The sequence below is a fragment of the Vombatus ursinus genome, unplaced genomic scaffold, assembly GCF_900497805.2.
Source record: "Vombatus ursinus unplaced genomic scaffold, bare-nosed wombat genome assembly UNPS02007344.1, whole genome shotgun sequence".
Lineage (NCBI taxonomy): Eukaryota > Metazoa > Chordata > Mammalia > Diprotodontia > Vombatidae > Vombatus > Vombatus ursinus.
The window spans coordinates 4,942,365-4,966,609 of record NW_020947122.1 but is presented as its reverse complement, the minus strand read 5'-3'; the positions used below and the strand labels follow the sequence as shown (position 1 = coordinate 4,966,609).

The window sequence follows — 24,245 nt, the reverse complement described above, 5'->3', positions numbered from 1 at the left end:
CAGAGGTTTTATGATGGCCAGAACTCAACAGAAAACTGCCTAAAACCCAGAGCAATAGATTGTAGAGGAAGCAGGGCTCAGGGTTAGGGAAGTTGTTAATGGCAGTTATACCTAATAAAGGCAAGAATTTGAACCAAGGAATGAACAGGTATTTTTGCTTTCCTTTTGTTTCTTCTCCGCTTCATTTGCATATCAATCAGAGAGGATCTTGGGAGCAAAGTGAGTTTGGTAGCTCCACACTCTAAACAGCTCCTGGCAGTTTGGAAGAGTCTCTGATTTGAGTCTAGGGGCATAAAATCTTCATTGGGCAAGTCAAATACACTCGAGCCTTAGTTTACTCATCTGTAAAAGGTTGAAGAAGTTGGACCAGATGGTCTCTGAGGTTTCTTCTGGGTCTAGATCTCTGGTTCTAGAATTTGCTTTGCTGTTTGATTAAATGTCTTTTGTTTTAAATAGGTGAGTCTTCTGGCTGGTTGGTAAAAGTAACATATCGGTGGGGGTTCACAAGCTATATTTTTTAATACATGTTCAACATTAGAATGCTACCAGTGTGGAGTAACTCTTCCGGAGTTACATGAAAAGATCAGTGCCCCAGACATATGTGGGTTAAATGGGCTTTTGGAGGCTAACCTGGAAATCTAACTGCTATACATACACATTGCTTCTATGGAAAAACATTTTCCAAGTTCCAAATGCACCTTTATATGCAAGCCATTCTTAATGTCGTGATTACTTGCATTCTGTTTACTTGTGAGAATCCTGGGGGTATAGATATTGGGTGGGGAAGATGCAGCATTTGCAGGGTTGCCTGTAATTGTTAATTATCTCCCGGACTGCATGAGTGTCAAGACATTCTTGTGGTGCTCTCAAGAGTGGTTTGATAAGACGTTAGCTTCTATGTGTTTGTAACAGAGCACTTTGAGAGCAGGCTGTGGTAATCAGGGGAATGGATTAAGGAAAAAGTTACCAGTTTTGTTCTGAATGATTGAATTGATATAAGATTGAGGTCTCATGTCAGAGAGTGATGTTATACGTAAAGTGACGGAGTCACTGCCTATGTGTGAAGAAGAGTAATTGGCCATGACATTGAAAATGTGGCTGTGCCCAGCGTGGAACTCAGTGGTTTGGGAACTCCTGGGGTAGGGTATTTACAACTTTGTGAAAACATAGAAAGAATTTGTACTGGAGTTGGTAGAGGTTAGAATGCCCTGCAGAGACTTCAGGCCCTTGACTGTGTGAGGCTCTGGGTTCCAGTGTCCTCCTATGCATCAATATCAGAAGCCATGAGGACAGAGATTTAACAGATGCTAAATCTGACTGGCAAAGTTCTAAATGCCCAGGAACCTCTGTTTGGGAAAAGAAAATGACCTAGAGCGAGGATAGAGAGGTGGTATTGGAGAATGTTTGATATCAGTGGGAGAACAAGTAAGTCAATAATACGAATGAGCCATAGAGGTGCATAATGCATTTTAGAAAGATTTTTGTCCAAAAATAGCTAATCTTTTTTTAAAATTTTTTATTGTTTATTTTTAATAGGCCCCAATATTTGGCACTTAAAGGATTAAACTTCAGCTACTCTTTTAGAACACCTCATTCCCCAGTGATAAAGGAGACACTGTTTTATCTTGAAGCATTGGGTATGTCTCTGGGATCAGATTATTTGTACATTTAATTCTTCCCCCTAGAAGGTTGAACACTTTCCTCAGGTGGAGAGAGAAAGGAATGTGCACCTTCTCTAGAATCTCAGATTACACTCACCTGGGCTACTGGCTGCCCAACCACTGATTCCACTCCCAAAGCTTTTGTCAGGGCAGGGCAAATAAGCGCACTGGTCAGCATGTACTTCTGTTCCAGGAGAATACGCACAGGTGGCTATGCTTTCTGGAAAATGTTCTTTCCCTATCCTACCACTCACTATAGCAATAAGAATGCCTGCTTTGGCTTAGAACCATGAGGTCAGAAGACCAGCAATGGGAGAGATTTCTATTATCCCACACCCTTTATACATTATAGATATAAGAGCACCCCTCTGGCTATGAGACACACACCTCTGTGAGCATTCAAAGTTAATGCAACCCCTTCATCATAAGTTGAGGTAACTAAGGCCCAGGAGGTCCAAAGATCTCACAGGTGATAAGTAGAAGATGCACAGAAGAGAAGGATAGAAAAAGCATTCAATTTGTAGTCAGAGAACTGTATTCAAATTCTAGTTCTGTTACTGCCTCCAGCAAGTCACTTAGACTCTAGGGACCTCAGTTTCCTCATCTGTAAAATAAGAAATTGGAACTGCATCAGAGGTTCTTAACTCTTTTTATGTTGTGGACCCTTTTGGCAGTCTGGTAAAACCTGTAGGTTCTTTTTCAGAAAAACATTTTTAAGTGTATGAAAATATTAAAAAATTAAGTAGTATTTTTAAAAGTATATAAAAATAAAAATATTTTAGGTATAAAAAAACCATATTGCGGACATTTAATCCCTGGCTTCTTTCTATGGAGCTCAGGGTCTGCTTCTGTAAAGGTCACATACATTTCTTGGCAGGTTCCCTCCAGGGTCTTTGTTTTCCTTTCAGAACAACCCTACTCTTTACAATCCATGATGGTGCCAAAGCAAAAAGAAAGCATAGCTGCATTCTTTCACTGGAATGAAAATCCAGACCCAGGTAATCATAGGATTACAAAGGAAACAAACTATATTAAAATATAGTTATCAAATATATGTAATTCATATATGTATATCTGCATACATATAGGTATGTATGTACATATGTATATATTGTGTAGGTATGAAGACCAAGTTCACAGATTAAGAACCCCCGGACTAGATATTCTCTAAGGTCCTTTTCCCTCTAAAGCTATGATCCTAAGTAGCAAAGCAAAGACTCCAAGGCAGGTCCTTTGACTCCAAATCAGTAGTTATTTCCATTGTATCTTCCTGTCTTATATCGCCTCATTGCTAACCCATACAAAAAAAGTGTCTGTAAAAAATGTTATATCTAGAATATCCTTAAATCCGAAAACACATATTATTATCTAACAAATGTCATCTATTAAAACATAACAGTGGTTACAACAATAAGTCAAGATGTGGGACAATGTTTTTTACCCCACCCCCAGTGTGTCTTCTGTGACTCAATAGACCCTTTTCTTCCCTTCCCAGGGAACCTTTTCCCATCATCTCTGTTATCAGTGAATAAAGTTCATGGTTGTGAAATTGGTTGCAAAAAGGAAGGGGTGAATGGTAGACAAAGTGAGGCATTTTCATGATGGTGGAAGCCAGATTGACATTAACAAACTGTCTCCTGTACGATCCTGAGGCAGCTGAGGTCACCATTCCAAGGGAAAAGAAGGAGAAGATAGGCACAGCCCTCAGTAACCTCTTCTCTTCTATGATGGCAGCAGCCAACTATCTGTCATTCCATTGCTCTTCTCTGCAGTTGGTGGGGGTGTTTTGTCTCTTGCTGCCAAGCCAGTGCCCTTGCCAAATGTGAAGTCAAGAGGAGACAGTTTGCTGACTTCCTCCCTTCACCCTCCCCTTTGGGAAAGTGGTTGGGGATATTTCAAGAGGGGTTATGGCCTCAAACTCAACCTGTTCTTCTCCTCCTTTTGGCTATTCTACCCAGTTCTGGGACAAATAAACAAATGATACCCAGGGCAAAGATGTGACCTCAGGTAAGATATATCAAAAAGAAGCCTCAATTAATTAAGTTCAGCATTACTTTTAGGGTTTGGTGGCTCCAACAGAAAAGAAGATCATGGACCCTTTCTATGAGTAAAATTGTAACATTTAGTCTCTGGGTTTTTTCTTTTGGGGTTAAGGTCTGCTTCTACAAGGCCATATACCTCTTATGGCAGGATCTCTCCAGGGTCCCTGTTTTCCTTCCATTATAACCCTACTCTTACCAGTCCATGATAGGTCAAAGGAAAAAGAAAGCATAGCTATATCCTTTCACTGGAATGAAAGCCCAGATCCAGGTAACTTCAAATATTTTGCATCCCTCTAGGAGAAGACAGTGTGCTTACTTATAATAACAGCTAACTATAGCTAGCCTGGAAAAAGTCATTCTCCTGAGCCAAAAATAAAAATAAAGAAAAATGAAGAAAAGGTTCTACCAACCAGGGAGCATGTCTGCCAAGGATTCATTCCGGCAAGCCTACCGAAATATCACAAGCAAATTTCATTTTATAAATCCCATTTAAATGCAGAAGAGTCCATCCATGCAAGCCAGGAGATCTATGAAATATATGCAAATGTATAATTGCCTAGGCACCCCCCACCCAGAACTGCTACAATCAAACATCACAGAGAATGGAGGACTCAAAGAAATCCTAACTCAACACTGAGCCAAAAGGGAAATAAATAAGGGGGGAACTTTGACAAGATAGAGAAGTTGAAAGATAGAGAAATGGACATGACTCACAATGAAGAACCATTCCAAAAATACACACAAAAAGCATCCCTGCAGAGAAAAAAAATCATACACTTCCAACTTACCCTCATTTTGATCTACTGAGTAAAATCAAACAAAATACCCTGTTAATATAAAAGGCAAAAACATTTGCTGCTATTGAAATCTATGACTAAACCTTTTTTTAAAAAAATCCTGCAGGCTGAATATATAACAATTACATTGCAGAGGTAATGCAGATCACATGTCATTCAACCTTAGCATCCTGCCCAGAGGTCTGCACGGGAATAATTTCTTTTCATAACCACACATGAAGGTGTGAATTTCAGACAATGTTCAAAAATGCATAAACTGCTTAACATGGAGTCCTAAGACCTAGATTCAAACTCTGACTCTTCTATCCCTGCGCAGCTCTCTTAATTTCTCTGAGTCTCAATTTTTTCATCAAACAGCTTATCTCCCAGTATAGTTGTGAGGCTCAAGGGAGAAAATGTATGGAAACCACTTTGTAAACTTTAAAGTTCTCTATAAATGTCAATGATGATGACGATGATGAAGATGATGACAATGATAATGATGGACAGGGGCTGCTGGAGCAGCATCCAGGGAGGAATGTGATGAAGTCGGTTTAAACTGGCTCCTAAGAAATGGTTGTTAAATTTTCACAGTGAACATTTACATCACAAAAATTGGCAAAAGCTACAAATCGGGGTGTGATTTATTATTTTGTTGATTGTCTACCATGACTTAAGAAAGTGATGGAGAAAATGTTAGTAATGCGGATTTAATTTGAAAGTGTTTCATGTGTACGTTTTTTCTCCCAAACAGCCAGTTGTTAAACATTCCCCAGAACACTCCTGACAGAGGACTTAGACTCTCATTCCAATTCTGTCCTTAACTAGCTATGTGAGTATGTTCAAGTCTTTACCTATTTTGGCCTCATCTATAAAACAAAGAGGTTGGATTAGATACTGGCTGAGATCCCTTCCATGTTCAGATCCATTGTCTTAAGTCACTTCAGCAACTTGGGCCTCCTTTTTCTGGAAGCTAAGTGGCTCAGTGGATAGAGCATCTGACCTGGAGTCAGAAGGATCTGAGTTCAAATCCAGCCTCAGATACTTACTAGCTGTGTGACCCTGGGCAAATCACTTAAATCGGTTCCTCATCTATAAAACGAGCTAAAGAAGGAAATGGCAAACCACTTCAGTATCCTTGCGAAGAAAGCCCCAAATGGGGTCATGAAGGGTCAAACATGACCAATCAATAAAACAGCAACGACAAAATGAGAAACTTGGCCTATGTGACGTTCAAAGCCTTTCCCACTCTCTTATGATTGAAATGTACTAATTGTCTGTTGGATGTTATATACAATAGCCATAATCTGCCAACTCCCCAACCTCAGTGTGTGTATTCTCTGTGTGGGTGTATGCGTGTGCTTGAAGTTCTACTGAGAAACAAAATATATGTAAAGAAAGGTGACGTTTCAAAATGTTGTCCATGAGAGAAAGACAGTGACCCTTTAAAAGACACCCTTGAAAAGTGCCAAAGGGAAAAAACTCTTCTGTCTTATGGTTGCTCCAAAGATCCAAGACCATTAGAATTCTCAAACACACCAGGCCAACACCTGCTAGTCACATTCCACAGACTTCTGTGAGCTAGCCCTGAGGAGAGCCTTTTACAAGATTAGCCCTATGCATAGAACGGATGAAAGAAAATTTCCCAAGCAGCTGAGTGATTTGAAGCAAGACAGAAAGAAGAAATGTTTTAAGGCCTCCAAAGGGGGAAAATAATCCAAAAAATTCACCTCAAATTGTGTGGCCTAGCTATGAACATCTAAGAAGTCAGAGGGGCAGACAGACCAGTGTGTTATATAAGAACTGGGAGCAAGGTGGTTATTTTCAAAGACATCCAGCAGAGAGCAAGACAAAGATGAAGAGTTGCAATCCTAAGCTCTGCAAATAGAGGCTGCAATCTCTAACACAAAACGAAAGGCATATTTTACATAAACAGTATGAATAAATTTGCAGGTCACACGGACAACCATATACAGTTATAATATGAGTATGAGTGTCATATGTGTGTATACATACACACACATATGTGTGTGTGCATACTTACAATATATTGCCTGAACCTCAAGATGGTTAATATGGGGATTCGTTGGTTGATTTCTGATATTAACCAACACAAATAGCTAAGTATTGAAACATGGCACCACTATGAAGGAAGAGATCCTTACACAAGGAACAAAACTAGCAATGATTAATAATAGGGACACAACCTCAGGGACAAAAAAATATGCCATTTTCCTAACTGCAACTATAAGCTTAAACCAAATTCAAGCCTTAGCTCACTGTAAAATAAGGAATTTCTGAACCTTATACAGGGCAGCTATGTGGCACAGTGAATAGAGCGCCAAGCCTAGAGACAGGAAGACTCATCTTCCTGAATTTAAATGTGCCCTCGGACAGTTGCTTGTTGTATGACCCTGGGCAAGTCACTTAACCCTGTTTGCCTCAGTTCCTCATCTGTAAAATGAGTTGGAGAAGAAAATGGCAAACCACTCTAGTGTTCTTGCCAAGAAAACTCCAAATGGGGCCATGAAGAGTCAGACACAATTGAAAACAATTGAACAACAATGAACTTTATACCTATGAAAATAAATAGACATTAAACATTATTCAACATTCCAAAGGTGGTGTTGACAGGAGTTACATTTTGACCTTTGGTTGTATATGTATATGTGCATATGTATGTGTATATATGTGTGTATGTTTATGTGTGTGTGAGTAACCAAGTATATCTTCAAAATACTTTAGAAACAAAATTTGTATGAACTCAATCTTGTAGATACGCAGAATACTACAAATTCAAATGATAATGAGGGCATATACAGTTGTGTGCTCAGAACAGGAAATTATAAAAAATGAACATTTACATTACTTATAAACAAGGGCATGTGTGTTTTTGTGAATGTACAAATGGAAGGTCCCATAGATCAAGACAGCAGATTATCTTTGTCTATAGACAAAACATAAACATTTGTAAATATGTATATCTGAATCCTAGCTCTACTATTTATTAGTTCTGTGGTATTAGGCAAATCATTTAACTCTTCTGAGTCTCAGTTCCCTCATCTGTGTAATGGGGATAATAATAACACCTACCTCATAGAATTGTGTAATAATAGATGTAAAGCATTTTGTGAACCTTAAAATGCCATAAAAATGTCAGCTATCACCATCATCATCATCAACATTATTATATTATCATCATCTTATTCTCATTCATCTTGATGGAGTTCAGATAGAATGGGTCTGGGAGAGGTCATTTCCCTGCTATTTTTCTTTCATAATATTCCAAAGACTGCTGCACAGGAGGATAAAATAGCTGCCTTCTCACTGCAACTTACAGTCTTAGAGAGTTGTGTTGGATAATGAGAGGTTAAGTAACTTCCTCAGTCAGTAGGTCAAACACAAGAGCTGAAGCTAGGCCTTCCTAGTCCCAAGGCAGACATAGCACCACATCTTATTATTATTGCTGCTATTATGTTGATCTAGATGATTTTCTCATTCTAAAAGAATTCTCTGATCTTATGTTCATGCATACATAAACAAGATATATTTTATAATAATTACCTATTTATGTATGTACATATACAGAAAGACACACAAACATACCCTGACATAGGGTTCTACAAGGTTTACTATAGGGATGGGTGCAGAAACATCAAGGAATGCACAGGGACAGAACAGATGTGATCTGAAATTGCCCCAAGGCCAAAAGCTCCCCAGGACCCAGTTGCTGTCCTCTAGCTACAGTACTTTGAGGACAGCATTCATGGCACACATAACTCATGGTGCTGAAGGGCAAAGACAATTCCCCAAAGATGTATTTGCTGAAAAACATCCAGAAATACTGAGTCATCTCTTATGACCATGTACCAGAACTCTTTCATTAGCAAATTTACACACACACACACACACACACACACACACACACACACACACAATATCAAAGTGAATAGGACTGAAGCCTATTAGTTAGGAATCCATAAGGCCATCAGGAGAAAACTCCAAAGGAAGTTAATGATTAAGATCCCTAAAGAGAGAATTCCCGAAAACACAGGGTTGAAATAATGAATGAATGAAAAAGCATTTATAAAGTGTTAACTATGTGCTAAAGGTCTGGGATACAAATACAAAAGACCAGACAGTCCTTACCTTTACCTTCAAGGAGCTTACATTCTAAATGGGAAAGATAATACATATAGGAAGGTGGTGCCCAGAGACTGATGTTTTTGTCTGGGAAGTCACAGGAATGGTGAGTGCAGCCATGGGACAACTGATTGACAAGTTGTTAGACTTATTCCAAGAGACAATTTGCCCAGGTGCCTGGGGGTGAGGGGAAGGGTGATAATGTGCACTTTTCTGCATTTTTATAAGGGTGGGGAAAGGGAGCAGTAGAGGGATTTTCCTTTGGAGTCTCCACCTAGCCATCAGGCATCAAGGGGATTTTGCTCCTAGAGATTCTGCTTGGGCTAGTTTTTGAAGGTTTTCCCACCCTGATGGCACCTATACACATACCCTGAGGACTGAGCAACGGTAGATGTTCTGAGAAGCTGGCCTTCATTCAATGTCTATGATTCACCCACGAAGAATATCTCTCAGGATGAATATCTCTGAAGATACTTAGAGGCAAGTATGAAAGCCCAAGGTCCCTGAGATTTCCAGAAGTCATCCTGGTGCCTCAGTAGAAATGGAAACTACGAACACACATGGAGACTGAAACTGGAACTTAAGAGATGCAACAGCTGGTATAAAGCATGGTGGGGACAGGGGAAACACTAGAAGGAGATGAATACAGCAAAAAGGAGTGGGCACAAGTCACTTTGGCTCATTTATTGTGGTGGCTGTAGGAGGGATACCCTGAGAATTTGACTCCAAGAGGATGACAGTTCATATAGTGGGACAATACTTATTTATATTCTTTTTCTGCCTTATGGAGTTTATCTTCTACTTTCCATGAAGACAACTAAATAACCCATAATGGTAATACAGATGTGGAAAGAGTCCCAAACAGCCCTGGGCAGACTGTGGAAGTGATAAAAAGACATCATGGTGTAAAAGGCACATTAGGCTCCCTTTAGCTCTGAAATTCTTTAACTGTTGAATGTGTTAGCCAAGATAAGATCCGCACATGTTAACAAACAATCATAATTTTCATTCCACTTGGAATGACACAGAATACATAGTAAATATAGTGGACTTGGAGTTACAAGATCTAGATTCAAAGCTTGATTCTGCTCCTTACTAACTGCATGATCTTGGGTAACACGTTTCATTTCTCAGGGTTTCAATCTCATCTTCTATAAAACAAAAGCATGTAACTAGATAACCTCGAAGGTCACTCTGCCTCTGACATTCTGTAAATTCTGTGATACAAGACCATTTTGTTATTCAATTCAATTGAATAATCATTTGTTATGCACCTACCAGGTTTTGTGCTTGATACTGGAGATACAAAAGAAAAAGAAAAAAGTCCATAGTTTTTGCCCTAAAGTAGTATTCATATTAGTATGGGGCGGGGGTGGGGAGACAACATATACACAGGTAAGTAAATACAAAATAGGAAGAAAAAATGTAATTTCAAAGGCTAGACACTAACTAGAAAATCAGGAAAGATAACTTGCAAGAGGCAACACTAGAGATGATTTTTGAAGAACCATAGGAATTCCAAGGGCAGAGATGAGGAGGGAAGGCATGCCAAGAATAGAAAGGTCAAAGTGTAGAACTGAGCAATTGAATGTTCTATTAGAAAAACAGTTCATTTGACTGGACCATAGAGGAATAAGGGGAAGTCATGTGTAATCATCCTGGAAAGATAGGCTAAACTATATGAAAAAATGCTCCAATTAGAGAAATATACATTAAAACAGCTCTGAGGTTTTATCTCATGCCAATCAGATTGGCAAAGAAGACAATAAAGGAAAATGACAAGTATTGGAGGAGCTGTAGGAGAACAGGTACACTAGAGCAATATTGGTGGAGCTGTGAATTGGTCCACCGATCCTGGAAAGCAATTTGGAACTATGCTCCCGAAATCACTAAACTGAACATACCCTCTCACCTAGCAATACTACTACTAGCTCTATACCCCAAAGAGATCAAAGAAAGAGTAAAAGGATCCATATGTACAAAAATATTTTTAGCAGTTCTTTTTGTAGTTATCAAAGAACTGGAAACTACCAGGGACAGGGGGGTTGCCCATGAATTGAGGAATGACTAAAGAAACTATAGTATGTGAAAGTAATACTATTGTGCTATAAGAAATGTTGAAAGAAATGTCAAAAAATTCTGGTATAAAGTGATGCAGAATGAAGTTAGCAGAAGAATTTATACAATAATAGCATTGTAAAGACAAACAATTTGAGAGACTTAAGAAGTCTGATCAAGTCGGACAAACATTTATTGAGTACCTACTATATGTCAGGCACTGTGCTAAATGCTAGGGATATAAAGAAAGCAAAAACAGACCTGCTCTCAAGTGGCTCACAGTGTAATAAAGTAGAGTATATACATGCAAACAGCTATGGACAGATAACCTATATATAATATCAATAGAATAATATGTTATTATTATAGAATATATTATATATATATTATGGAATATAAGAGAATATATATTATAGCATATAATATAAATATATTATAGAATAAAATATAAATAGAATGGAAATAATCTCAAAAGGAAGGCACTAATATTAACGAGGATCAGGAAGGGTTTCTTGCAGATGGTGAGATTTTACCTGGGACTTGAAGGAAGCCAAGAAAGCCAGGAGACAGAGATCAAGATAGAGAGCATTCCAGACATAAGAGAGCTAGCCAGTGAAAATGCACAGTCAGGAGATGGAGGATCTTGTTGGCAGAACAGCTAGGAGACCCAAGTCATTGGATCTCAGAGTATGAGGAGGGGGGTAGGGTGTAAGAAAACTAGAAAGGCAGGAAGGGACCAAGCTGTGAAGGGCTTTTAAAGCCAAGCAAAGGAGTTTCATATTTGTTTCTGCTGGTGACAGGAAACCACTAGAGTTTATTGAATAGGTGTTTCCTTTTCTCCTAGCAGAGAAAAGGAAACAGATGTAAGAGACATGGGTGAAAGCAATGAGAATCGCCTGGATAATGAAGTTGAAAGAATGAATAGAGAAGGATGACTCCTGACTGAGAAGTAGCTTTTTTCCTGCAGTCTTCAAACAACAACTGTCAGGTACCTAAATGGAAGACTGCCATATCCTGCTTAACCATGAAAATACACATTGGGGTGTGGAAGGGATGGCAAGGGAGGAGGGTACAGTAAATTTCTTGGACAGAATGCTGTAAGTGGAATGATATTATAGCTGGGTTTTGAGTGGTGAAAGTATGGCTTTGACAGAATGTTTTAGTTATGTTTTTGGTTAATGACATTAGCTGAAATGTGTCTATAATGCAGCTGGGAAACCAGTTGACATATCACTGTTACTTAAGACAGGTAGCTCTCATGTTGTATTAAAGCTAAGTGGGACCTCAGAACCACATTCTTAGACAAAAGTTTGTACAGATGAGTTTAGGCTCCTTGGTAATGTGATCTGACTGGGTCAGACTAGGTCCCTGGCTCTAATATGTCACTCACAGACACATGGGCCAGTGGGGCTTCTCCACAGATCTATGGTCTCCCAGAGACCCAGAAGACAAAAAGTTCATTCTCTTGACCAACGGCTAGAGTGTTGACCCAGAGGGAAACACACTCAGATACAAGGACAGCAACTAGCAAGGACAGACATCTTCAGGTTACCAGGCCTTACACAAACTCCCTCACTCTATCCACACGCAGACACCATCCCTCAATAATTCTGCAGCCCACATGAGAAAGGGGTAGGTTAGACTGGCCAGTAGAAAGGATTCCCCCTATGCTGATTGGTGATTCTTCCTCCAGCCATACTGCACTCTTCAGACTGTGCCGTCATGCTGCTGCTTTTTCCTGCCACCTTCCATTTTGAGGAACAGCTTAGACCAGCCGTGTTTCCTTCTCTGTACTTTGTCACCATGCTGTCATTGCCAGTACTTCCCCCAACTCAATCCCTTTCCAGCTCTATTTTATGTGTCTTCTTACCATTAGAATGCAAGCTCCTTGAGGCCAGGGACTGTCTTTTTTTTTATTTGTATTTGCATCTCCAGCATTAAGCAAAGTGCCTGACACATAGAAAGTACTTAATAAATGTTTTTTGACTAGACTTGACTTGACTTGTTGCAGAAACCTTGCAGCTTTACAGGTGGGAGTGTAGGCTGATCTCCGGAAGTGACTACAGCAATTGCAGGTGGGAGGTTGTTCACAAGCTTCTAAAGTGCATCCTGAGCCCTACAGTTCATGGAGTCCTGGATTGTGGGACTGCAGCCAGTGGGCACCAGTGAAGGCTCTAAGCTGTTGGCAGGCTTACACAGAGAATTGGGTACTAAGTTTTAGGAGTAGTAAGTGGCATGCTTGGGAGCAACTACAGAATGCTTCAGAAAAAAAAAAAACAAGCAGAAGGGTAGGCTCTAAAAGGACATTGTTTCACTGTGTCTATCACTATAACTAAAAGTTATAATAATAACCTCGTATTTATGTTATGTGTTTAGCTTTTCGAAGTATTTTACAACTATTAATCATCTCCCTTTATCTTCAAAATAGCCATGTGAGCTGGTTAAAGCAGGTATTATTTTCTCCATATGAAAGAGGAGGAAACTGCCAACAAGGTGGTACAGCCTCAGCAAGAAGGTAAGGTTTATGGGGCAAGAAAGTCATGAGACCTGAAAAACAGAGGTTGGCCGTGTAGCCTTGGGTAAGTCGTTGAGCTTCTGGGCGCTTAAGTTTTCATACGATCATGGGATTTTAGATTTACAAGGGACCTTGGAGATTCTAGTCCATCTTCCCCATTTTGACTGATGAGAAAACTGAAATCCCAAGGGATGAAATGGCTTGCCTAAAGTCACACAGTGAGTTAGGGCAGCTAGATGGCACAGTGGATAGAGCACTGGGCTTGAATTCAGAAAGATCTCAGTTCAAATCCAACATCAGACATTTACTAGCTGTATGACCCTGGGCAAGTCATTTAATCTTTGTTTGCCTCAGTTTCTTTATCTGTAAAATGGAGCCACTAGATGGAACAGTGGATAGTGTGCCACGCTTGGAGTCAGGAAGACTCCTCTCTGTGCATTCAAATCTGGCCTTAGACACTTACTAGCTGTGTGACCCTGGGCAAGTCACTCTTTGCCTCAGTGTTTGCATCTGTAAAATGAGCTGGAGAAGGAAATGGCAAGCCATTCCAGTATCTTTGCCAAGAAAGCCCCAAATGGAGTCAAGCAGAGTTGAAAACAACTCAACAACAACAGTGATGATAATAACAGCACCTACCTCCCAGGGTTGTTGTGAGGATCAAATGAGATGATAATTGTAAAGCTCTTAGCACATAGTAGGTGCTATACAGATGTTAGGTAGCATCACCAACATCATCACCATCACCACCACCACCACCACCATCATCATCATTGGCAGAGCCAGGTGCCTTTGACTCCCAATACATTTCTTTTTTCATCACCCACCATGGTGCTTCTCTAAAGTACTTAACAGTCAAGCATTCCATTCCCACAGACAATGTCCTATAGACAATAGGATCTTATGGACTTTTCCTGAGAGGGTCTTTTCTGATGAATGAAAAGCTGATTCAAGGAAAATAGTCCAACAGTGCAACATATGAAAGACCCTCCCAGTCTTTGTAGTGATATATCTGGAAGGCCATTTCTGAGAAGTGCTTCGGGGACATACAGACACACACACACACACACACAGAGTCACATATATGTGTGTGTGTGTGTATATGTATGTATGTGTAAATATATATATACATATATACATACATATATATATATATATATCACATATATTATGGGTAGCTAGGCAGCACAGTGGATAGAATGCCAGCAATGGAATGAGGAGAACCTGAGTTCAAATCCAGCCTCAGACATTTACTAACTGTATGACTCTGGACAAGCCACTTAACCCTCTTTGCCGCAGTTTCCTCATCTGTAAAATGAGCTGGAGAAGGAAATGATAAAGCACTCCAGGATCTTTGTCAAGATGACCCCAAATGGGGTCATGAAGAGTTGGTCATGACAGAAGTGGCTGAGCAACAACAAAAACTTACATAGCTCTTTATAGCATAAATATACATATCTATGTATAGATTTTTCATCTGATGCTTACAACTCTTTGAAATAGTTATAACAAAAGCAGAGGCAGCTAGGTGATGCAGTGGAAATAGCACCGGCTCCGGAGTCAGAAGGAACTGAATTCAAATCCAGACTCAGACACTTGACACTTACTAACTGTGTGACCCTGAGCAAGTCATTTAATCCCAGTTGCCTCATAATAATGATAAATAGCTTTTATGTAGTGCTTTAAGGTTTACAAAGTTGTTTGTTTTTATAAATATTATCTCATTTTCTCCTTACAACACTAGGAGCTAGATACTATTGCTATCCTTGTTTTATGGATGAGGAAACTGAAGCAGACAAAAGTTAAGTGTGACAGAGTGACATAGCTAGGAAGTGTCTGAAACTGGATTTGAACTCAGATCTTCCTGGCTCCATGTCCAGCATCCTATCCATTGCATCACCAGCTGCGTAGGTGGTTATTATTACCTACATTTTGTAGTTGTAGAAACTGAGGCTCAGAGTTTAAATAACTTGCCTACACGGCACCATATAGACTTAAAACAAAACAAAACAAATTGAAACAGTGATTTCGTTGGGGAGGGAGCTCTTGGTGATAAATTTCCTCTACCAATACAAGTTGGCACCTTCTCTGAAAGAGAAACTCTTAGAGAATTGTCTAGAGCATTGAGAGGTTAAGTGACTTACCCAGAGTCACACAGCTGGTAAGTGACAGAGAAAGGACTCTTACCCCAAAGCTAGCTCTCTATCCACTGCCAGATAACCCTTAGTTAGATCTAGCATGCTTTCCTCATAAAAATGTTACAGGGCAGGTCAGGCAATTGTGATCACTTTTGTCTTGAAGAGGAGGAATCTGAGGCTCAAAGCCCTTTATATGAGGTGCTCAGACCCACAGCTAGTAAGTGGCAGAAGCAGCATTCGAATCCAGATCTTCCAACTCCAACCCTAGTCTTATTCTTTGCTTCACTAATGTTGGAACCTCTACAACAAACATTCTTAACCTGAAGTCTGTAAACATTTAAAAAAAAATTTTGATAACCATGTTTCAATATAATTGTTTCCTTTTTAATCCTATACATTTTATCTTAGACATTTAAAACATTATTCTAAGGAAGAGCCCATAGACCTCACCAGACTGCCAAAGGAGTCCATGGCCCCAAAAAAGTTTAAGAACCTCTGATTGAGAGTTTAGCACTAGAGTAAGGTGACCAGAAGAGAGAAGACAGCAGGTGGATTAGGCAAGTGGGAAGCTACCCTACCTGCCCTTGAACTTGCAAAATGGTGCATTCCAGGATGAGCCAACCTATGACCTTCCTCCAAAGTCCATTTGTCACCGAGGTCCATCCTGGCAATGGAAGTCTGTTATGAGCAGCTTGCCAGACTAGTCTCCTAAAACCAGAAAGTGAATACACAAAAGAGGGAGTGAATTCCTACAACTGCTCTTCTAAGAGGGGTTAGGGATTCTTTCAGGAATACAGTCAGTTTCTGGTTCATGAAGTTGTCACCATGTACAAAGAACTTGTGACCATTCTAATGTCCACACTAGGAACCACTCTCTCGGGGTGGGGAGGAGGGAGTGAGGAGAAAGGCAGCTCAAGGCTGAGCTTGGAACAGAGCTTCACTTACTTCTCATATTTTGTGGTAAACCGAGTCTGGGCCCCAGGGCAGCATAAGCATATGACCTTGAACTCATACAGATTTCTGAGAAGACCCCACTCAGTACAATGTCATAATTTTAGAGTTGCAAGGGATGTCAGAAGCCAGTTAGTGCAACACCCTCATTCTACAAATGAGGAGACCAAAGACCAAGGAAGTCAAGTGATTACATAAGGAAAAAAAAGCACACAACAAAATTCAGGACACCATGGGCATGCTACTGTACCCCTTCCTGAACCTCACCTGGATTTTCTGCTTATACCCTCACATTCTCCGGTCACTGGCTTAATTAGTGGAACATCATTTCCTCTTTTGGACTCCAGATTCCACAGATACTCTAATTGCAGGCCTGGGCAGAAATACGAATGCACTCAATTTATGTTTCATCCTGGCTATTTCCCTTAGCTCTGGCAGGGAGGCTGCATCCTGGTGAAGCCTCCAGCATGAGTAAATCCCCTTTTATTCTCTTGCACTACTAACCCGCACTTTACTTTTTCTCTGACTGTTGTTCTAAGGTCCATGTTTTCCTTCCTAAAGTGGAACGATGCCAGCCATCTACTTGTGAAATCATAGGATTTAATGCTGGAAGGTATCTTAAAGGTCATCCACTCTTACCTTCTCATTTTATATATAGGGAAACTGAGGCACAAAGAGGTTAAATGATTTGTCCACTGATTGGTCTCCCTGCTTCAAGTCTCTCCCCACTCCAATCCATCCTCCTCCTTTCAACTGTCCAAGTCGATCCTTCTTAAAGCGCAGCATTGATGTCACACACCAGCTCCTCCCTTTCTACGCACACAGTCAATAAACTCTAGCAGTTCCCTGTCACCTCCAGGATCACACATAAAATCCTGTTTGGCATCCAAAACCCTTCTTAACCTGGTGCCCAAACTCCAATCTTCTTGCGCCTTACAGACCCTCAGCAGCGCTGGCTGCCTTGCTGTTCCTGAGCATTTTTCCTAGATGTCCCCTGTTGCTGGAACTCATCCTTCTCTTCTCCTTCTCCTCCTGGTTTCCCTGGCTTCCTTCAAGTCCTACCTAAAGGCCCATCTTCTGCAAGAAGCCTTTCCCAGTCTTTAATGTTAGAACCTTCCCTCTGAGATGATCTCCAATTTAAACTTTCTATAGCTCATTTGTCCGTAGTTGTTGCAGGTTGTCTCCCCCACTAGACTGTGAGCTACTTTCAGGTTTTCTTTTTATCTTTCTTTGTATCACTAGCACTTAGCATAGTGCCTTACACATAACAGGTGCTTCATAAATGCTAGTTGACTTACAAGAACTGATGCTGAGTGAAGTGAGCAGAACCAGGAGAACATTGTACACAGTAACAGCAACCATGTGCGATGACGGACTTTGACAGACTTAGCTCTTCCCAGCAATGCAAGGATCTAAGACAATTCCAAAAGACTCATGATGGAAAATGTTATCCACATCCAGAGAAAGAACTAAACAAAACATTCTATTTTCTCTTTTTTGTTGTTGTTTTTTCATTCTTGTAGTTTTTCCCTTTTATCGTAATTCTTCTTTTATAACATGACTAATGTGGAAATATGTCTAGTATGATTGTACATGTATAACCTACATCAGATTGCATGCCGTCTTGGGGAGGGAGGAGAGGAGGGATGGGAAAAATTTAGAACTCACAATCTTATAAAAGTGAATGTTGAAAACTAAAAATTAATTAATTAACTTTAAAAAATAAATGCTAGTTGACTGACTGTAAGGTCACCCAGAACAAGTAGCAGTACCCAAATCTGAACCTCCTCAGTCTCCTGTCTCAGGAGAGACAGTCTCCAAATCCAAGGCTTTTCCCGCTACATTTCACTTCTCCTTGACTATTTCTGCCCTTGTCCCCATTTGGTAATGCTAAGTACATAGTCATTAATCAACACACACTTTTTAAGTGTCTTCTATGCTTCAGGCACTATACTTGATGCTAAGGATCCACAGACAGAAGTGAAATGGTTCTTCCAGTTCTATTGGGATGGACAACATGGGATCAGAGATCATAGATTATGGATAAGAAGATCCAAGATGTAGAGCTAGAATGAATTTTTGAGGTCATCATATCCAATATCCCTCTTGTATGTTGCAGATGAAGAAACTAAGGCACAGAGAGGTTAAGTGACTTGTTTAGAGTCATACAATTAGCAAGTATCTAAGATGAATTTGAACCCAGTTTTTCCTGACTCCAAGTCCAGTGCCTAATCCACTATACTGTGGCACTTTTCATACACACACACACAGACACACACGCTTAAATGTATATTTATATATGTGTGAGTGTGTATACACGCATACTCTACACACACACCTATAAGGTAATTGGGGAGAGGGAAAAGAGAGTGCTATTGACTTGAATTAAAAGCTAATATTTTTTAAAAAAAGCTAATATTAAGGGGCAGATAGGTGGTGCAGTGGCTAGAGCACCGACCCTGGATTCAGGAGATCCTGAGTTCAAATCCGACCTCAGACACATGATACTTACCAGCTATGTGACCCTGGGCAAGTCACTTAACCCCATTGCCTGGCCAAAAAAAAAACCAAAAACTAATATTAAATACTACACAAAGTTCTAGAACATCAAGGAAAATGATGAAAAGAAGTAGTGATAAAGGGGGAATAGAATTTCCAGACCTCAAACTACATTAAAAAGCAGTAATCATCAAAATTATCCGGATTTTGGTTAAAATATAGAGGTAAATCAATGGAACAAACCAGACAAGAGAGAATCAGAAGCAATGGAACTCAATAACCCAGTATTAGATAAAAACAGAAAAGATAAATTACCTAGAGAAGAATTCTCTATTTGATAAAAGTTTCTGGGGGAATTGGAAAGCAATCTGGCAGAAACTAAGCTTAGACCAACATCCTTACACCATATTCCAAAATACGCAGTAAACCAATATGTGACTTCAATATTAAAGCTGATATTATTTTAAAAAATTAGAAGTAGATAATATACCTCTCACAGTTATGGGCAGGAGATGCATTCCTAACCAAACAAGAGAAAGAGGCAATTACACAAGATAAAGTAGATAACTTTGAGTTCTTAAAATTGAAAAGCTTCTGCAAAAACAACATTAATGCACTTAGGATAAGAAGGAAAGTGGTTGAATGGGAGGAAAATCTTTATATCAAAATTCACAATAAAGGTTTGGTATCCAAGATAGATAAACAACTAATACATATATGTAAAACTAATCACAATTCCATAATATATAAGTGATAGAAGGGTATAAGTTCTCAAAGGAAGAATTGCAAAATATTCACAACCACATTTTAAAAGATGCTCCACATCACTAATAATAAGAGAAATGTAAACCAAAACAACCCTGAGGTTTGACTACACACATTGTAAATTACAAAGATGACCCAAAATGGCAATAATCAACGTTGGATGTGTTGTGGGATGATAGATACACTATATGTTGTTGGTGGAGCTGTGAATTGGAACAACCATTTTGGAAAGTAATTTGAAATTATGCAAATAATGTGACCAAAATATCCATACCATTTGACCCAGAAACTCCATCACTGGGCTTATATCCCAAGGAAGCTATTAATAATAAGAAAGTCTCCAAATAGACCAAAACATTTATAGGAAGACTTTTTGTGACAGCAAAGAATTGGAAACAAAGTAGATGCCCATCAGTTGGGGAATGGCTAAATAAATTGTGCTACATGAATATAATGAAATATTACAGTACTATAAGAAATAATGAATGTGATTAATACAGAGAAGCATGGAAAATCTATATGAATTGATGCAAAATGAAGTAAACTGAGCCAAAATATATATATACAACTATAACATTGTAAATGGAAAGAACAACCACAAACACAAACACACAAAATTAAAAATGAATGTAGTAAAATTATAAAGAAATGCATGATTTGAATGAATAGATATGAGAGAACACCCTAACCCACCCCTTCATAAAGGCAGAAAGTCCACAAGTGCTGCACATTGCATATGTTTTCAGACTTTTTCAATGTATTGATCATTTATGCTGATTTTTTTCTCTTTTCCCTTTTTTCCTTTAAAAAATAGTTTGTTATATGGGATGGCATTCTATGAGGGGAAGAAGTAGGGGAAAAAGAAGAAAAATTTATTTTAAAAAAATACAATATTACATAGGATGTTTGACATGTGGGTGTGCATGTATTCATATGTACATGCATGCAGGAATGTGCCATAGAAAGTCATGTGGGTCTGAATGTCAGATCATCTTTGTATACGTACAAATAGCATATATAATATTTTTTATTTTTTAATTTATTTTTCTTAATCACATGTGAAAACAATTTTTAACATTTTTTAAATTTGAGTTCCAAATTCTCTCCTTCCCTCCCCTTTCTCTTCCCTCCTTGAGAAGGCAAGCAATTTGATATAGATTATGTCATGTAAAAACATAATTTCCATACTAGCCATATTACAAAAGAAAACAAAAAACAAAAAAGAGAGAAATAAAGTTTTAAAAAATAATGCTCATATAATTGTAAACATGTACATTTGAATCCAGCTCTACCACCAATTACTTATGTGACTTTGGGAAGTCACTTAACCTGTATTTGCCTCAGTTCCCTCATGTGTAAAATGGGGATAATAACAGCACCTACTTCACAGGGCTGTTGTGAGGATCAGATGAGATGATATATATGTGGAGCACTTTCCAAAAGATTTTCTGTCTATTCATTCTCAGTCATAGTTACTGGGCCCTCCATTCTTTCAGTTCTGCTTTTTTCCAACTTTATGTTATTCATATAGATCTTTCCAGATTGCTTTATGTGCCTCACACATATCAATCCTAATCACACTACAGCATACCATCACATTCATGTTCCACAATATATTTGGTTATTCCCCTTTTGTTGGACATTTAGGTTGTTGTTCTATGTGTGTAATTACATTTAATGTTGCTATGAAAATGTTTGTACAGATTTTTTAAATTACACTTTTAGGTTGTAATTCCCTCATTTATTTATATTTTCTCATTTACAGATGAGAAAATTGAGGCCAAGAAAAGCAAAAGTATACCTAGCTATATGATTATGGTCCTTTAGCTTTTCCTTATCAGAACCAGAACCTAGACCTTTTGTCCATAAGATCCAGGGTTCTTTCCCATAACACCAGCACCTCCTTATCACTTCATTTATCTGGGCTTTATCTGGTTTTCTCTTCTATAAAATAATAGATGACCTCTAAAGTAGCTTCTAGTTCTGAGAGTCTGTTACACTGCTGATTGATGAAGATGATGATTATAAAATTCACTTTGTAATAACAAGAGTCAATGTTGGGTAGTGGATAGTTCCGAGTCAGGGAGCCTAAAATTAAAATCTCCTATGTGTGGCCCTACCAGCACTTCTTAAACTGTGGGTCATGATCCCATATGGGGTTGCAAAAAATTTGGCAATAGTAAAGGTTTCTGAATGGGCAAAGACCAAAAATTAATTAAAAACCAAATGCGTAGAGAATCCAAGGTGTTTCTGGCAGAACTTCATGTTGCACAACTTCACTGCAGCCTTGGTTCTGAACACAAAGCCTGAGCACTTTCCACTGTGCATTCTGGCACTCACACAACGCCAATGAACACCGCCAAAATGTGAAAAGGGGTCGTGAGTGGAAAAAGTTTGAGAAGCCCTGCCCTAGACAAGTCACCTGGGACACCTAGATGGTGCAGTGGGCAGAGTGCCAGGCCTGAAGTCAGGAAGACCTGAGTTCAAATCTGGCCTCAGACACCTACTAGCTGTGTGACCCTGGGCAAATCACTTAACCCTGTTTGCCTCAGTTTTCCCATCTATAAAATGAGCTGAAGAAGGAAATGCCAAACCACTCCAGTATCCCTGCCAAGAAAACCCCAAATGGGGTCATAAAGAGCTGGATATGACCGAAAACGATTGAACAGAAACAAAGACAAGTCGCCTAACCTCTCAGTGAGCCAGGCAGCTCTTTAAGAGTAGAAGTTGATTCTTTATGACTACAAGTTACTGATCTTTCTTAGTTTTTTCATGTACCCCTTGATCTCATTACCACAGATATTGCCATCTCCATTTTATGTATGTAGTTATAACTACATAAATGGAAGCAGCACGGAGGACAGAGTACTTGACCCGAAGTAGGATGGTCTGGATTGGAGTCTCAGCTCTGCCACACTCGAGCTGTGTGGTGTTGAAGAAATCGCTTAACTTCTCTGAATTTCAGTGTTCTCTTCTGTCAAATGAGGATAATAATGATAATATCACCGGCCCCGTCTACCCTACTAAAGTTTACTCCAAGGCCTCTCTACGGCACAGAGGTGACCCTGGCTATGCCAGTGGAGCTTAAACTCTGGCAGGTTCTACCAAGCAGGAAAAGCCTAGTGATGAACGTCATGCCATAGCATGATAGGGTCATCAATTTAGAAAAGGACATAAACTCAGTGGCCATCAAGTCTACATACATACACACAAACAATTTGCATATGAAAAAAAACTGAGGCACCTAACGATTAAGTGATTTGCCCAGGGTCACATAGCTAGTAAATGTCTGGGGCAGGATTTGAACCCAAGCCTTTCTGACTCTAAGTTATAGGACTATGCACTACACTATGCATTCCTCTCATATCTATTGCCTAACGACCACCCTGGTTAAGTTCAGAGAGGCTCATCAGTAGATTGACCACAGGGTTTTAGTTTTTTCTTCTTTTTTCTTTCTTTTTTTTCCTTTTTTTTTTTGCCACACTAATTCTTGAAGCCCATCTCTAGAGGTTCATAATCTGCTTTTCTAGATGGAGGGTCCAAACTAATGAAATTATGCAACCTCAAAGTATTGAAACATCTACCTCACAAAGTTGTCATGAGGAAAGTTATTTATGAACAATTCGGTGTTGTATAAATGTGAGCTGTCATTATTAAGAAGAAGGCCTTCAAATGCTCGCTTATATACAAAGACGACCCTACTGATTCAGCAGGGCATGGACTCTGAGTTATTTTTTCCTGGAGTTGCCGCAGGTCTATGCTAAATAATTCACAACTCCTACAGTTCCTCCCATGTCCCCAGATGCCTATGACCAATAATATGATGAAGGAGTGGCTAATGCTGGAGGTGTACTTTGTGGTGGAGTAATGAAGTTTCTTTCTGAGTAAGGCTATCAGACATCATTGGGATTCAAACCCATGACCCTTTTCTTGTTAGCAGCATCCTCAAAAACTCCAGTGGCTCTGTGATCTCACCTATTTGAGTACTCTCTCCCATGATCCTTATGGCAGTCCATTCATGCCTACCCATCCAATATGACACATGTCCACGTTGGTCACAGATGGTCCAACCAACATTCTGGAGGCCCTCCTTACTTTCTCCTGATATTCTGAGGGTGCCAGTGGAGCACTTGGGAGGCCCACATGTTTCCCTCACTCTTGTTATGTGATTGATCCGCCTTCTTTTATATCAGACATTTCCCTGATCATATCCTTCATCCTGTTCTTCTTTGAAGCCTGCTTATAATCACAAATTCATGCATCTCTCTATTGCCCTCTGTATGATACTAACTTAGCTAGCTAATAATAATAGTTAATATTTATTTTTCCCTTCAATGTTTATAGTACTATATCCATTCTCTCATTTGATTCTCTCAACAATCCTGTGAAGTAAGCACCATTATCACCTTTGTTTTACAGACGAGCAAACCGAGGCTGTCTTGCCCTCGTAAGTGTCTAAGGCTAGAACTTAGCTCAGATCTTTCTGACTCTAAGTCAGGAATTATTAACCCTATCCAAGTTCATGGTCCATTTGAAAAATTATATCTTTACAGAATGTATAAAAGATGTAAAATTTGATTCCTTTGTAATCCTATATATTTTATTTTATGCAGTTAAGAATATTGTTCTGAGAAGGAACCCATATGCTTCATTAGACTGCCAAAGGCACAAAAAGTATTTAAGAACTGCTGCTCTAATTC

The 24,245-nt window shown here is 39.3% G+C and overlaps 1 protein-coding gene across 3 annotated transcripts in view; it reads right to left on the bottom strand.

Moving 5' to 3' along the window:
* The window catches only part of AMOTL1 (angiomotin like 1), a 255,024-nt gene that overhangs the window by 211,631 nt on the left and 19,148 nt on the right, over nt 1–24,245 (bottom strand). For 2 of the 3 annotated variants that reach the window (XM_027849355.1, XM_027849356.1), the window contains exon 2: nt 15,909–16,038. The exons of the other annotated variant lie outside the window; for it this stretch is intronic. In XM_027849355.1, the coding sequence (XP_027705156.1) occupies nt 15,909–15,993 (85 nt within the window). In that variant the 5' untranslated portion in view covers nt 15,994–16,038. The remainder of the gene's footprint in view (nt 1–15,908; nt 16,039–24,245) is intronic. 3 annotated transcript variants of the gene reach the window in all.